Source organism: Schistocerca americana, chromosome 4 (genome assembly GCF_021461395.2).
Source record: "Schistocerca americana isolate TAMUIC-IGC-003095 chromosome 4, iqSchAmer2.1, whole genome shotgun sequence".
NCBI classification, from domain to species: domain Eukaryota; kingdom Metazoa; phylum Arthropoda; class Insecta; order Orthoptera; family Acrididae; genus Schistocerca; species Schistocerca americana.
In genome coordinates this window covers 252401681-252418273 of record NC_060122.1, presented here as the reverse complement: position 1 = coordinate 252418273, position 16593 = coordinate 252401681, and the positions used below count along the sequence as shown (strand labels likewise).

The window sequence follows — 16593 nt, the reverse complement described above, 5'->3', positions numbered from 1 at the left end:
TTTTCGATTACGATGATTAGTTTACATTTCTAGTGCCATGAAATCATTTCCCTTTGGTCTACTAATAACACACTGTAACTAAATAGCTGCATGAAAAATACTTTCCATCAACTTTTCATCCACTAACCTGCTAGCTCTTCAGCTGGCCCACCAGTGCCTCCCAGTTCATTTGGTACCATTGACCTTGGCAAATGGTCAAACAGAGTATTTGATCCAGGCAGATGAGTCATCACCTGAAAAAGTGTTGTAGCTTAATTTGTATTACATACGGAAACCAAATAACACATATTTTGCTTTGTTTATATAATTTACTAGGTGGCATATTCAATGAATCAAATTTAATTCGGAGACTGACTAATAACACGTATTTGTGAGACATTCAGCTACGCAAAACTAGTTACTTCTAAACACTGAACAAGCTTATCAGGCAACACTATTAATCACTCTCAGAGAGTGTACAAAGAAGAACTTAGATCATGTGAACCTTTTTGAACTTATATTTCTAAGACACTTGCATCAACAGTACACAGGTGGGGCCATGGAAATCGTGACTACTATAGTGAATTCGTGGATATCTCTAAACACAGATGATAGCCAACAGAAAACTTCCAAGACCAATACATACTGCAGTAATTAATACTTCCGCTATGGAATTACAATTTTATATTTTTAGAACTGAGCTTGGAACCAGAATGTGAAGCTGGCTGAGTAAGAATGAAAACCAATACTAGATCAACAAAATGAAATCGCTTCCTTCAAAATTTGAGATTAGCTTCTCAATAATTTTACTGATGATATTTATTTTTGAATACACCTGTGAGCTAATTAATGTTAGTGAATGTTACTGCTATATGATTCCTTGAGTAACACACTGGCCAGAAAATGTTTGTTCTTTTTAACACCTGTAAAACCCAAGCATTACAATGAGCACAAAAGAAATATGCTCTACGTTCCGAGTGTGTCCTCCTTACATGGTATTTAATACTAGGATTCACCAGACAGCGTGACTGGGCCTAAAATTTCACTGAACGTGGAGACAGAAAATAGCTATCCACTGATAATATTTGAAGAAGAGAACAGAAGTTTTCAGTGTGGCCTTTCAGTTTCAGCCGGCTTCCTTCTGAACAGCGGATTTCATAACTATGCTGACATCTATGCTCCCGATTTTGTGGCAAAATTCAGTTGCAGGCTGGTAAATACTTCCTGTACTATGAATACCCTAAATGGCGAAGAATTTGCAGTATTAATACCCAAGCCAATTAGGAAAGGTGTAAAGTCCTGCATAAAATGGAAACAGAAAGACACAGCAGGTACAGTGGAATCTGTCTCCTTTCTCTAAAGCAAGATTATAGAATATGCACGAGGTAAGGACATCGAAAAACTGTCTCTTTAAGTGAAGAGTGTCAGAATAGCTGCTCCCATGCCAACTGTTGACAAGATTAGGCACAAATATCTAAAACTGTTCATCTAAAACACGAAAAGCTTTAGGGTCCAAGAAGAACACTGTTGAAGATGGAAGAAACACCCTAGATGAATTTCAGGTATGGCACTATAGATGGACACTGGGAGTTAAGTAAAGAACAAAAGGAAGTATTGGGAAGAACAGAAGAGTAAAGCAATCGACGGAAACCGAGGGTAAAAAGGTGGTACATTTGCTAAGTCATTCAGGGCATTGGAAGAGGAGAATAGACGAAATGTTTTCGTAGCCAAATCAACGTAAGACTATGTTATATGTACTGTTTATGATTATGAGTGTTGTAAATGGAAAGCTTAGAACAAGATACGAACCAAAAATTAATATCTGATTACTTCCCTTTCAGCATCTCTGCAATGTGATTTTGCACCTAACACACAAATCTAATCCTTTTTGCGTCAAAGTTAATAAAAAGTATGATGCAGAACGTATTCAGGCATAGCGCCATAGTGCCAAATGATAAAAGCACTATTACCACGTCACTAATCAAAAACTACAACAAAATACTGTAGAATTATTACGGTGAAAAATACAGAAACACACGGAGAGTATCATAAAATTTTAATGGTAAAATTTATTACACGAAAAAGGACAAAATTCTAGAATTTGACCCTTTAAAATTTTGTTAGGAGAATAAACTCTTCAAATAAAAGAGATTCCTGAAATTTCGGAAGAGCACTGTTTATAACATTTCAGCCAGGCAGCGTTTGATTAACTACAACTCTGGAACCACTTCCAATTACCTACATAAATGGAAAATCTTACGAAAATTATTATTAGGATTAGGGAGTAATCAGGGATATGGGAAACACATTCAGATCACTTAGCAAATGAAGCTGTAAGGAAACACTAAAACGTAGTTTAGATGTAGTCAATGCAGAGAACTGAAAAGAAGCAATTACAGAAGGAACTGATTTATGTCATATGATCTACTAAAGACATCTGAGAGATAAAACAAAAGTATTACTTGTAGTGTGAATAAAGCTCCAGAAGAAATTTCTCTACGTTCCTGGTGCATCACGAGGCCAACGAAATATATTTTTAAAAAATGCACGTTACAAAGCATCATTTTGAGTATAATGCAATTCTGACGGGACTAAAGAAATGTCTCGAAACACGAGTAGATGAAGTACTGTAGATACACTAAATTTCATGTTCAATGAGAGCAACACGTTCACAGGTTTAGAATCTGCATTTTGGAATTAGATGTTCGAAATCACGGAAACATTTAACTGAGATACAACAACAGCAAGCCCAGAAAAAACGGAAAATCTGAAACGCGGAATCCATATAGCGAAAGTGAATCAGCAGCTTAATTTGTTCAATTACTGTCTCATAATGTCTCATTTCTACGAAAGTAAGTTAAATATATTACATCAAATGTAATATTCACGGAAAAGTTTCTATTAAGAACTAATAAAACTAATTCATTGACATTAAGCACATTATTATCCTTGAACTATTATTAATGAAAATATGCGCAATGTGCAAATACAAAACAAAAATTAATGCAATTACAAATACAAATAAACAGCTGAGTTACATTAACCTGTTCCAGTTTCATTACTGACGCAGTTATCCGTATTATATCTTCCGCAATATGCATACCCTGACAAGCAAAAACATTGTGACCACTGCCTAACGCGACACTGGATGCCGCCTAGAGTTGCTATGACAAAAATACATAGGCGGAGCAGACACGGGTTGAGGATCACCCTACCTACAAATGGGGAGATCCATTGAGACAACAATTTTGACAAAGGGCAGATTATTTTTATGCAGAGCCTGTGAATGGGTACCTCGAAAACGGCGAAGCTGGTCGCATGTTCAAGTGCTACTGTTTCGAGCATCTACAGAAAGAGGAAGAAGGACAGTGTAATTACCAGTTGGCGCTAATGGTTGGACCTCCACGACTCATCACAGAACTTGGGATTCTGAGGCTTGTTTGCTCTTTAAAGTAGGATAGATGATGATCTTTGGCATCTTTGCCGCAAGAACACAATGCTGGTGCACACACAAGTGTTTCGGAGCACACAGTTTATCGTACTTTGTTCAACGTTGAGCTTCACAGCAAACCACCCCTACATGTTCACATGTGGAGTCAACGACATTGGTAGTTACTATTGCAATTGGCACTGGAACACTGGGGTTCAACCACAGATCAATGGAAACATGTGGGCTCTTCAGGTGAATCACATTTTTTCTACATTTGGTCGATGGTCGTCTCCATAAAATGTAGTCATCGAGGTGAACGGTTGTTCAAAACGTGCAGCGCGCACAGGACGCAGGCTGGTTCAAAAAATGGCTCTGAGCACTATGGGATTCAACTGCTGCGAGGGCATCAGTCCCTTAGAACTTAGAACTACTGAAACCTAAGTAACCGAAGGACATCACACACATCCATGCCCGAGGCAGGATTCGAACCTGCGACCGTAGCGGTCGCGCGGTTCCAGAGTGTAGCGCCTAGAACCGCTCGGCCACACCGGCCGGCGAAGCAGGCTGGTGGGAGCAGTATTATGCTATGGGAGACATTCTCCTGCGCTTGCATGGGACCTGTGGTAGTAATCAAAGACACGCTCACAGTTGCAAACCACCTGCATCCCCTTCCCCGACGGCGATGTCATCTTCCACAAGTATAATTGAACATGGCTCGGAGCCTGAACAGTGCTACAATGGTTTGAGGAGCATTATGGTGAACTCACGTTGATGTCTCGCGACCAAATTCGCCTGATGTAGATCCTACTGAATCAACCTGAGTCGCTATCGGACGCGATTACCGCGTACGCAAGTCAGTAGCCCCTTATTTACGCAATTTACATTACCTGTGCGCAGACATCTAATGTCACATACTTCCACAAACCTGCCACCAGACTGTCGGATCCCTGATACGTACAATCAGAGATGTGTTTCGTTCCAAAGACGGACAAATAATCTGTTAAGCAGGTGGTCATAACGTTTTGGCTCATCAGTGCATGTTCTGGCGAATTAACATCTGATGTGACAATAAAAGCGTAGCAATGGCAGAGATTTTTCTATTGAGCAGTCAAATAAACCAATGAAAAGAGACAATGTAGAGCACATTAAAAAACATCTGTGTTGCTTTTCCTGTAAGAAAGATTTACTTGAAGTTAAATATTTTTGTAAAAATGTAAAACTGGCACCGAATATTGTTGGAAGCGTTGAGAGATGTTGTGTTCAATAAAATGCGAAGTAACGTACTGAATCAACAAAGAGGAAACGAGTGACTCATTTCGAGGGGGCAGTTAGTTGATGGATCACCATCTACTGCATTCCAGGTTAATTAATTTTTAATGAAGTATTTGGGGAATTTTTGGTTAAAAAATCTGTAGCGTTAGTTGGGATGATGCAAGAACTAATGAAACAGAGCTGTTTGCCAAACTAACCTAACACTGGAAGGATAACTAATGCTTAACGTGTGGGAATTGCCAGACATAGTGATGAAAATTATCTCAGAAGAACACATCAAATTAGTTACCCTTGTCACTACGTAGAGCTAAGGTGAAAAAGTACACATGTATGTGAAACATGCCAAAGAAATTGAAATAATGAGATTAAACGTTGTATTTTATATATTCTAACATAATCATATTTGGTACTTTTTTACTGAAAGACATAATGCTGGATAAAAAGGGCAGAAATAAACCATATGAATAAGGAACAGGAGGCCTGAAGACAGACAAAACAACAAGTGATTAATTGTGAAACCTTATAAGGAAGTAAATAGTTGAACTGATAAATCTTAGAATGTAGTATACCTGGTGCACTATTAAGATTAGGAATGAGCAGGTTCTCCGCAAATCAGCAAAGAAAGGAAAACATGAAAAAGACTGACAATAAGAAGGGTCACCTGCTAAGGCATCCGGAAGTAACCTCCATTGTTCTAGAGTGAACTGTAGGGGGTAAAAATTGTAGGGGAAGACAGAAATTGAAATGCATCCGGAGAATAATTGAGGACACAGGTTGCAAGTGCTACTCTGAAATGAAGAGGTTGGGCGCAGGAGAGGAATTCGTGGTGGGCCGCATAAAATAGATGGAGAGAGAGAGAAATAGAGAGATTGACTCTGGTGCGGAGAAAATGAATACCACGTCAAGTAGCGGAATTTGTGATGATGTCAGTCAGATATCACAACTGTAAGCATACCGTCATAATATTCCTCTTAATCAGTTCTGAAAACACTCCTTAAAGGTACATACTGGCAGTTTTCTCACCTTCAAAGGAAATTTGAAGTTTTCCTTAGACTTATTTCCTACGTGAGTACAGTAATATTTTATATCACGGCACAACTTCTAATGTTTTGCTTCACAGTGCGTTGCCCCAAATTACTTAAAGTGATTACATGGAATACTGATGTAAGCTGCCTTCCCCGTTATGGATCTTTCAAAGCTGTAACATTTTTCCTTAACCTTATTAGATTAGGCAAAACTGCCGTATCTCAATATTTATGAACGATTACACTGGGCAGTTACGAATCTTTGAACATAGTATGAGGGAACTTTGGTTGTTCTCGGTGTCGCGAAGACCACAGACAAATTAATCGTTAAGTCATCTCTTCTCGCTCCATGTAAAAACTTACCACCTCGAGATTAGCGACATACAGTTCCACCTTCCAGTTACAGTACAACTATGCCCCGTTCACTGACAGTACATAAATACTTACCCTCTTCCTTATTTTTTCCGGTAGTGCTGCCCTTACTAGCGTCATTATCATGTCCATAACCTTTGGTGCGTTGACGAAATGCAGCGCCTTTATCCTCCGGCAGTAAGCTCCCTGTAAGGCATAAAAGGTTTCCTTAAATTATTTAATCTACTTATAGTGCTTGAAAAGGCGTTACGTAATAGCCTTACCATAAACGTCCGGGAGTTAACAATTTTTTTGCTCTCGTGCTCCAGAGGGAATCTGTTTTAGTTAGTATAACAACAGGGCCCACTAATCATTGATGGTAGACACTTCTTGTTGCCTATTTCTACATAACACTTCTTATTGCCTATTTCTACATACGCCAACAGCCAATGTTTTGCTCCGCTGTGGTGTAGGATGCTATGTGATAATTCAAGAAAATGTATTGATTGTGTCGCTTCGTAAGGTTTCATTAAATATATGAAAATCTCATTTACAGCAATTATTATGAAATAAATTTTCAAAATTTTTTTATGCTTTGTTGAGAAAACAAATTTAAAGTAAGTGGAGATTAGGAATAACTTTGCCTCTGATTCCAAAAATTATCTTCAATTTCTTTTTGTTGTATCATGTATACGCCTAACAGATAAGAGATATTTTTTCCCTAGGCTGACAGCATGCTGTCGTAACCAACCAGCAGTAGTGTGCATAGTAAAACCTGTATCCTTAACACCACTTGGATGTGATCCATCAGTGGACGGCAAGATATCCTAGGGCGAACATACCTCACTTCGATTAGTTGTACGTATTCCATGTGCGTTTGAGGATTGGGATGGTAGCCCTGAAATTGATCGTAAGACAATGAAAATAAACTGGCTAGTTCTAATTTCAGTTTGTCATACGACTGGATTGCCGCGTCCCTTCACAATGGAAAGCTTATGTAAACTGATACAAACTTTTTAGTTGCAATGGACTCCACAGTCATGATAAATTTCTTGAATGAAATCATTTTGACGCATTGGCTGTTAATGTAAGAGTTAAACTGTCCTTTATGCCATATCACTCAATGCTATATAGACTTTTGTTCTGAAATACTTTATTGTATGGTGTGTTCCTTAAGTCTATACTTATCGTACTTTACTTAATTCATGTTTATTGTATTATATGTCAGGCCAAACACGTTCTGTTTCTAAAATTGTGCGTTTAACAGGTTACACACTGTAAGTCCTCTTTTTATTTTGTCAACTAAACAAGAAAGATTTGTTTTATGCTTTATATATCAAGTATTATCCAGAATGAGATTTTCGCTCTGTAGCGGAGTGTGTGCTGATATGAAACTTCCTGGAAGATTAAAACTGTGTGCCGTGCCGAGACTCGAACTCGGGACCTTTCCCTTTAGCGGGCAAGTGCTCTACCATCTTTTTCTTTTTTTTTTAATCTCATTTTGTTCGTTTCCGTTCGTTGTATCTGCTCTGGGCGGACGTCGAAAGACACGCGTTTCAGTTCGTTTTTGATCCATTAACTCAGTTTTTTTTTATTACAGAGGGCAGCTAGCCCTCTGACCGAACACGCTGAGCTACCGTGCCGGCACCATCTGAGCTACCCAAGCACGACTCACGCCCTGTCCTCACAGCAGTAAAGTTGTGAGGACGGGACGTGAGTCGTGCTTGGGTAGCTCAGATGGTAGAGCACTTGCCCGCGAAAGGCAAAGGTCCCGAGTTCGAGTCTCGGTCCGGCACACAGTTTTAATCTGCCAGGAAGTTTCAAGTATTATGTTGGACACTTGTAGTGGTAACGTAGCCGGGTGCACGTAGTAGTAAAGAATATGGAACGAAATGTTGATCTGAGCCCAACAATAACAGCCGGTGGGGCAAATTCATGTCAGTCAACTGATTTGAGCTGGTTCAGTATACAGGAAGAAATACGCTTTCCAAATTATTTAATTTGTGGTGTTATAGTCTTCTTTTGGAAAGCTTGTTATTTGCCAGTATAGTCAGATGGCAAGTAAATAGTTTCCAAAAGTAGACTACAACACTATATTTAAAGATGGCCTCTTATAAAACTGACAGCGTCAGGTAATTACGTAATCTTTATTAAAAATATGGGGTGAGGCTGCTGGAAGACATTTTCCTCCCTGTTGTTACGATTTATTTTCATCAGGTACGAGAATCTAGAGTGTTTCTCCTACTTCACAACCTCGAGAGACAGACAGACCAGGACAGTCGAAATGAGTATAACTTTCCCCTACCCAGTGGATATAAAGGTGACTAAAATTATTATCATTGCTATTTTTAATGGAGCATGAGATGAAAACCTTTACTACAAACCACAAAAGTTCGCAGTCGATATTCATCATACACGGAATGGTCAATCTCGGTTCTGCTACTGACATTTTCACGCTCTCTGAAATGCCATTACGTTTTGACTGCTAATTGGAGTCGTAAAACAACTGGGTATTTGCACACTAATGTGTGTTTCTGTTTTCACACTCGGCAGGTGCATTTTACGATTGTGCCCGCCTTGCGTGACCTATGAACGGATTTCTACATTTTCTTTGTGCAAGATTCGTGTGAACAACCGTACACACTTTAAGATTCAATATGACGTCTATGGCAGAAGATACAGTTTCATTAACTGTAAGAACGTAGGAAAAATAATCGCCTGTATGGTTCTGCGGTGGCTCTTATTTGCCTAAATGGGTCTGCCTGACTAAGAGGTAGGTGGGGGGGGGGGGGGGGGGAGGGGCTGAGGAAACTCTTCTAGAGCCCATCAAAGCATATTGTTACTGAATGAGTGACGTTCTCCTTTACGTGTATGCTCATCAACATTTTTTTAAATGTCGTGCCTCATTTTCTCGCCAAAGACGATTCTCTCTTATCTGCATAAGTTGGATGTCACCAATCTCACACGAGTCTCTTACAACCAAGCAGTATTAATGTATGGCCTCTGAAAATCTTTTGTCTAATGTCTTTAGTAGACAGTTGCAGTTCTACAAATGAATCGTTACCTGCCATTTACTTTACTTACACCTCACTGTAAGAGATCGTTTCATTCATGTCTTTATACGTTGTTAGTCCCAAATATGATTTGATTGACTGTAATTGCAACTGATTAATTTTGTATCCATTGGATTTACTCTGCGCTAAAGACTGATCGTCTGTCTTTGCATCGGGCTGTGGTTTTGTTGAAATCTGTGTTCTGCTTGTGAGGATACTTTCGATCTCATCACAGACCTGGTTAGATATACAGAAGGAACGTATTTTCACTATGTGGCTTTGTTGTGGCACTGCATCGAAAGCTTTCCGAACGTTTAGAAACACGGAAACAAACTTGTTTCCTCTATCCCTAGTACTGTACATACCATTTGTAAAATGCACTATTTGAGTTGCATACGAAGGTTTCGTTCGGAGTTTAAGCTGTTCTCAATGGAGTGTAGCTCGTGGTCTAGTGCCTAGCGTTGCTGCCTCTGAATCACGGGGTCCCGGGTTCGATTCCCGGACGGGTTGGGGATTTTCTCTGCCAGGGGACTGGGTGCTGGTGTTGTCCTCATCATTTCATCCTCATCATCATCAATATTCGTGACATTGGCTAGATGGGACTGTGTACAAAAGAAATTGGACTGTGAAAAAACCGGGCTTTGTACGGGGGCTGATGACCTCGCAGTAGAGTGCCCCAAACCAAACATAATCACTATCATCATCATCATCACCCACGGAGTGCTTTACTGTGTTTCCGGGTAGGTTAAAGCGTCAGATACAGGGTTATGCCACAAATATACATAAGTAATACAGAGCAGTGGTTCTGTGGAGCCATCTCTAAGGTGTTCCGTACCTTAATCGGTAAAAACGGAAACCTTATAGGATCACTTAGTTGTCCATCTCTGTCTGTCTGTCTGTGTGTCTGTCTGTCTCTCTCTGTGTCTGTCTGTCTGTCCGACTGTTAAGAACCCTTTCTTCTCAGGAACGGACAGACATATCAATTTCAAATTTACATCGCATACAGAGGTAAATTGGAAATTTGTGGTACGATCTTATGGGACCAAACTGCTTAGGTCATCGTTCCCTAAGCTTACACACTCCACAGTCTAACTTAAACTAACTTACGCTATGGACGCCACACACCCATGCCAGATGGAGGACTGGAACCTCCGACGGGGGGGAGCTACACGGACCGTGACAAGGCGCCGTAGACCGCGCGGCTATCCCGCGCGGTGCATAATAAGGCATATGGGTAAGCGGCAATGTAAAATAAATTAAGATTCTAAGTCAATTTAATCAAAACATTCGTCTATTTAGGTCAGAAATTTTGATACTCGCAAGCTCTCTCATGAAAATCTGTAGGGTACTTCCCGTTGACATAGAATCATGAAATTTGGCAAGAAGCAAGGTATCACAGTATAAGTAGAGGAAAATATTCCAAAACTGTTAATTTGTAATTTTATCACGCGAAATTTTTTTTTGTTATTTGTTATCCGACTTAAAGCTAAAACATTCTCGAAAGTCTTGGAATTCCCGGTACCGAAAAGTCGCCTTATCGATGTCGATAACAGACAAAATTTGTCAAGATTTTTGATTCCCGGAATGGATCTATACACATTATTAATTTTGTATGGGACCCTCAGAGCGCGGCTCCTGCTTGCACTTGAACAATTATTTTTTTATACTTATGCCCAGTGCCTTTTCTAAATATAGGATATATAAACCGATGAACCATAACATTATGACTATTGCCCACCACAGATTGAATGTCACCTGATGGCGTTAGGAGCACATGACACAGGAATGTACATACGCGTAGAAGACACGATTCGTGGGTCATCCTAGCAACGACACAGGAGCAAATGCGTAAGTCTACAGACGCAAGCGACGTTGATGAACGGCAAATTGATACGGTCCTGCGGCTGGGAGAGAGGATATCGGAAACGAAAAAGCTGGTGAGCTGTTTGCACACTACTGGTGCGAGTGTCTATGGAAACTTGTTGAAGGGCGGAGAAACCACGAGTACGTCACAAAATGTTGGAAGTCCAAGACTCATCACACAATGCGAAAATACGTGGCAGTTCTACCGACAGAGCATAACGCTGGTGCAGACACAAGGGCTTCGAGCATACCGCTCAAAGCATACTGCAGAACACGAAGCTTCGCAGGACACTACCACCACGTGTTCCCATTCTGACCCAACGACATCGTCATTTACAACTGAAGTGTTCACAGAATCAGCAAGATTGGACGGTGAATGAATGCGAATGTGACACCTGATGGAATGAATCACATTCCTTCATTGGGTCCAAGATACGGAGAAAAAAAAGATAGGGCAGTAAGCGCTATTACCTACTATTGGCTGATGCTTTAACGTCACTAAGGAGTAGTGTCTACCCCAGGAACATATCTATAACACGTGGCCACCCATTTGTGCAACGTATTTGTGGAATTTTTCAGTTTATTCAAAATTAATGAAATGTTAATTGTCGTTCTGCTATTAGTAGACTGTTTCTGCTACAGTCTGCAACTAGTCAACGTTTAAACAGACACGTCCGGTTTTTAAAAATATTCCATCTTCTATCGAATTGAAACATGCAAAAAAAGCGTAAAATACAGTCTGTTTGTGCAGTTTTCTGTCAACGTAAATGTTCGATAAAAGCAAGAGTTTTCTGTGTTTACTCTGAGACAAGTTTTAACTAGCAAAGGAGATCAGTATAACGCTCAATTTCATTTTGCGTTCACCACAGTTTTGAAAGAACATCTACTAATAGATGAATAATATCTTTATCATTGCATAAATTATACAAGTACTTTATTTGTAGAAAGCATTTGAATTACCTAACAGCTTTCAAAATACCTGAATGGCAGCTGAAACTGCGATTTATTCGAGAAGGCAAGGCTGACACGGCAGGGAGCAGATATCTGACTTCTTCCCTGAGAATATTGCAGCTTTCCTTCGAAAAAAGTAATTGTCTTGCAGATGTTCTCTTTGATCCAGCGAACCTGTTTTCACCTATTGGACAAATTTCGGTTTCAAAGCGTAAGATTTTGTGTGCAGTGTTCGATTAATTTTACGAGGCACAAGTGGATTTTTATTACTTTCTTCATCGTACAGACGTTGTCTGGCTGATGACAACTCACTTCGAAGATCTTTATTTCGTGCCTGCAGTTTCATGCATGTTTTTCAGATGAGCATTTCTCTTTTGCAATGCCGCTACGAATTTCTGTATACTGTCACTATCTGAATCATTACAAACAACTTCCTCTGTAAATTTACATCCATGAGCACCCTTCTTTCGTGGTGAAAGCTTTGCTAAGGCCTTTATGCATTTCTATGGATCTCACGATTGTTGTTGAATCGTTCCTTTCTTTCTCCTATTACACGTGTACTATCACTGGCGCTACTACTAAGGGCAAATTAGGGGATGAAAACTCACCGCTCTTAAGCACTCGCTTGCATGGAAAAATTAGCAGTTCCGTACTCAAGGTTCTCTCGTAATCAGTTTCTTTGACATGACGAGAGCATATACTAGCCTTTACAACATTCACAGCGTCTGTGCTAAAGAATTTCGGCAACTTTTGCAGCTCAGCGAAAAAGACTACACTCACGAAGTCACACAGTCGCCAGCACACAAACTTGGGCGGAAGGTGTTACTCTCTGACGTCATATGCAGAACGGCATAAGTACGATTACTTCTGCGCAGCCGTTACTGTGCGTCTTGACTGGTTCGATGGGCGTCGATTTACGATTTGAGTTCCCGAAGCATCTCCGTAATATTTGCGTGGTGATCGAAAGCACTGGTAATAAACTTAGCAGCCCACACCAGAATTGTTTCGATGTCCTCCTGTAATCCGACCTGGCTGGATCCCAGCCACTAGAGCAGTACTCAAGAAACTGTCCCATTACACCGAGGTCGAATCCTTCACCACTGCAATCTTTATAGGCTCATTCCATTTCCTGTCGCATTTGAACGAAATGCCAAGACGTTTAATCGCCATGTCTGTGTCAAGTTACACACTGTTAATGCTGTAATCGAACATCGTGGGATTTCTTCTCCTCAGCCTTAATTTACATTTTTCTACAATTAGACCCAGCTGTCATTATTCACACCAACCAGAAATTTTGTCTGAGTCATCTTGTATCCTACAGTCATCCAAGGACGGCACCCTCCCGTACACTATAGCAACGTCAGCAAGCAGACGTTGACTGCCGGGCACCCTATCCTTCAGATCATTTATGTATATATAGAGAATAGTGGTGGTCCTATCAATCTTCCTTGGAGCAAGTTATATGGTTTTGATGTTGATACAGCTGTTGGCTATAAGCTATATTCTCAAATCTGTAGATTCATACCAAAACAATTTCGATTATGAGATTAATATTCAGCATCCAAAATATTGGCCATCGATCCTTCTCTACTACTTTCGCATCCATACCGCGTTTAACGAAGCGTATGTGGGATAACCTACCTGCTAACGTGAAATACAGCACTGCTGATACTTGTAATAATATTTCTTGACTACGTATAAGGGTACTGACTGTTAAAACATATTGTTCAATCATTACATTTCTCTCTGACCCGAATGATATAATTTTCTTCCGAAATAATCGGCAACCATTTGAACTAAACACTAGTTGCTTTAATTGTTTTAAAAGGTAACTGCTGTGCTAGTTCTTCACATCGTAAATCTTGTTATTCCAGTCACACCACCTCTTACCAGTGCAATCGGACTTCTCCTTTGTGTCATCTATACATGATTCACACAGTCAAAGAGGAAGACTGGACTTGTTGAAAACTCAAGAAGTAATAAGACTTCTTCACACAGAGGAAGTAATATTTTTTCTCGTACAATTTCAAATATTTAAGGAAAATTGTGAAATAAATATAATATAAAATAAAAATATCGGTACTCTTCATTCCCATTTAGATATTTTGATATAGCTTGGGGACTATATATATATGGTGGTCCATTGATCGTGTGCAGGCCAAATATCTCACGAAATAAGCGTCAAACAAAAAAACTACAAAGAACGAAACTTGTCTAGCTTGAAGGGGGAAACCAGATGGCGCTATGGTTGGCACGCTAGATGGCGCTGCCATAGGTCAAACGGATATCAACTGCGTTTTTTTTTTAAATAGGAACCCTCATTTTTTGTTACATATTTGTGTAGTACGTAAAGAAATATGAATGTTTTAGTTGGACCACTTTTTTCGCTTTGTGATAGATGGCGCTGTAATAGTCACAAACGTATAAGTACGTGGTATCACGTAACATTCCGCCAGTGCGGACGGTATTTGCTTCATGATACATTACCCGTGTTAAAATGGACCGTTTAACATTTGCGGAAAAGGTCGATATTGTGTTGATCTATAGCAATTGTGATCAAAATTACCAACAGGCGTGTGCTATGTATGCTGCTTGGTATCCTGGACGACATCATCCAAGTGTACGGACCGCTCGCCGGATTGTTACGTTATTTAAGGATACAGGAAGTGTTTAACCACATGTGAAACGTCAACCACGATCTGCAACAAGTCATGATGCCCAAGTAGGTGTTTTAGCTGCTGTCGCGGCTAATCCACACATGAGTAGCAGACGAATTGCGCGAGAATCGGGAATCTCAAAAACGTTGGTGTTGAGAATGCTACATCAATATCGATTGAACCCGTTACCATATTTCTATGCACCAGGCATTGCATGTCGACGACTTTGGACGTCGTATACACTTCTGTCACTGGGCACAAGAGATATTACTGGACGATGACAGATTTTTTTTCTTTATTGTTAGTTTTAAACCTGTTACAGGCAGGCCATCAGCAGCATACTACGCCGCTCTTTGGCCACAGAGAAACACAAAAGATACAAATGTAGACAATTAGAGAAAAAAATAAGGTGGGCATATAAACGGAGACATACACTTTTAAAATACATGGAGCAGTTCACGGGCGTAGAGTCCAAGATAAAATTCGTTCAGACACTTGGACACACACAGAAACGAAAAGTGTCACACGCGAATGGAGGAGCACAAAACGAATAACACTGAAGCACTTGAGCACGAAAGACGGCACACACAGAAACACGAGGCGTTGATCTCCGGCGCGCGAATGTTCACTAAGTGTTTACGAGTCCGGGGAGCTGCCAAGAGAGGTGGAGGGGGGGTGGAAGAGGGAGAGGGGAGAGCAGAGATGCCATGGGAAGGGGAGAGAGGGGGAAGGGAGGAAGGGAGAAAGGGAGGAAGGGAGGAAGGGGGAGGGGAAGCCAGGGGAAGAGGGGTGGAGGAAGGGGGGATGGGAGGAAAAGGAGAGAGAAGGGAGGGAGGGTGCCCAGAGGAAAAGACACAGGAAGTGGGAGGGGACGATCAAAGTTGATAGGAGGGGTAGATGGAGGGGAGGAGGATATCATCAGGGTGGGGGAGCTGGCGGAAGCCACCTTGGGAGAGGGTAAGGAGGGGGAGAGATGGAGACTGGGTGGGACGTGGAAATACAGGTGCGGCAGTGGGCGGAGTTGGGAGAGGATAGGTGAGACAAGTGGGTGAGGAGGATCGAGTTTATGGGAGGTGTACAGGATCCGTATCCTTTCAAGGAAAAGGAGGAGGTCGTACAGGATCCGCATGGGGGAGGGGAGACGTATGCGATAGACGAGGTGGAGAGCATGGCGTTCAAGGATCTGAAGGGATTTGTAAAAGGTAGGGGGGGCGGAGGTCCAGGCCGGGGGGCGGAGGTCCAGGCCGGATGGGTGTAAGAAAGGATAGGGTGGATGAGGGATTTATAGGTGTAGAGTATGGTGGAGGGGTCCAGACCCCACGTACAGCTGGAAAGGACCTTGAGGAGACGGAGTTGGGAGCGTGCCTTGGCTTGGATTGTCCGGAGATAGGGGGTCCAGGAGAGGTGACGGTCAAGGGTGACGCCAAGGTACTTAAGGGTGGGCGTGAGGGTGATAGGACGGCCATAGATGGTTAGATAGAAATCGAGGAGGCGGAAGGAAGGGGTGGTTTTGCCTATAATGATCGCCTGGGTTCTGGAGGGATTGACCTTGAGCAACCACTGGATGCACCAAGTGGTGAACTGGTCAAGATGGGAATGGAGAAGGTGTTGGGAGCGCTGCAGGGTGGGGGCAAGTGCAAGGAAGGCGGTGTCATCGGCAAAGTAGAGAAGGTGGATGGGGGGTGACGGCAGCGGCATGTCCACCGTATACAAAAGGTACAGAAGGGGGGAGAACACGGCGCCTTGGGGCACACCGGCAGAGGGAAAAAAGGTGTAGGAATCCGTGATATGGATGGTGACGTAGGAAGGATAGTGGGAGAGAAAGGAGCCGATCAGACGGACGTAGTTAATGGGAACGGCGAAGGTTTGGAGCTTGAAGAGGAGACCGGAATGCCATATGTGGTCATAGGCACGTTCGAGGTCCAGGGAGAGGAAGATTGCAGAGCGACAGGAATTAAGCTGGTCAGAAAGGAGATGAGTAAGGAGAAGCAGAAGGTCATCAGAAGGGAAGG

At 41.5% G+C, this 16593-nt stretch overlaps 1 protein-coding gene across 1 annotated transcript in view; it reads right to left on the bottom strand.

Moving 5' to 3' along the window:
- LOC124612857 (retinol-binding protein pinta-like) overlaps positions 1–16593 on the bottom strand; it is a 96142-nt gene that overhangs the window by 12760 nt on the left and 66789 nt on the right. The window contains exons 5-6 of the mRNA XM_047141287.1: positions 6154–6264; positions 128–233 (exon numbers count right to left, since the gene is read on the bottom strand). Of these exons, the coding sequence (XP_046997243.1) occupies positions 128–233; positions 6154–6264 (217 nt within the window). The remainder of the gene's footprint in view (positions 1–127; positions 234–6153; positions 6265–16593) is intronic.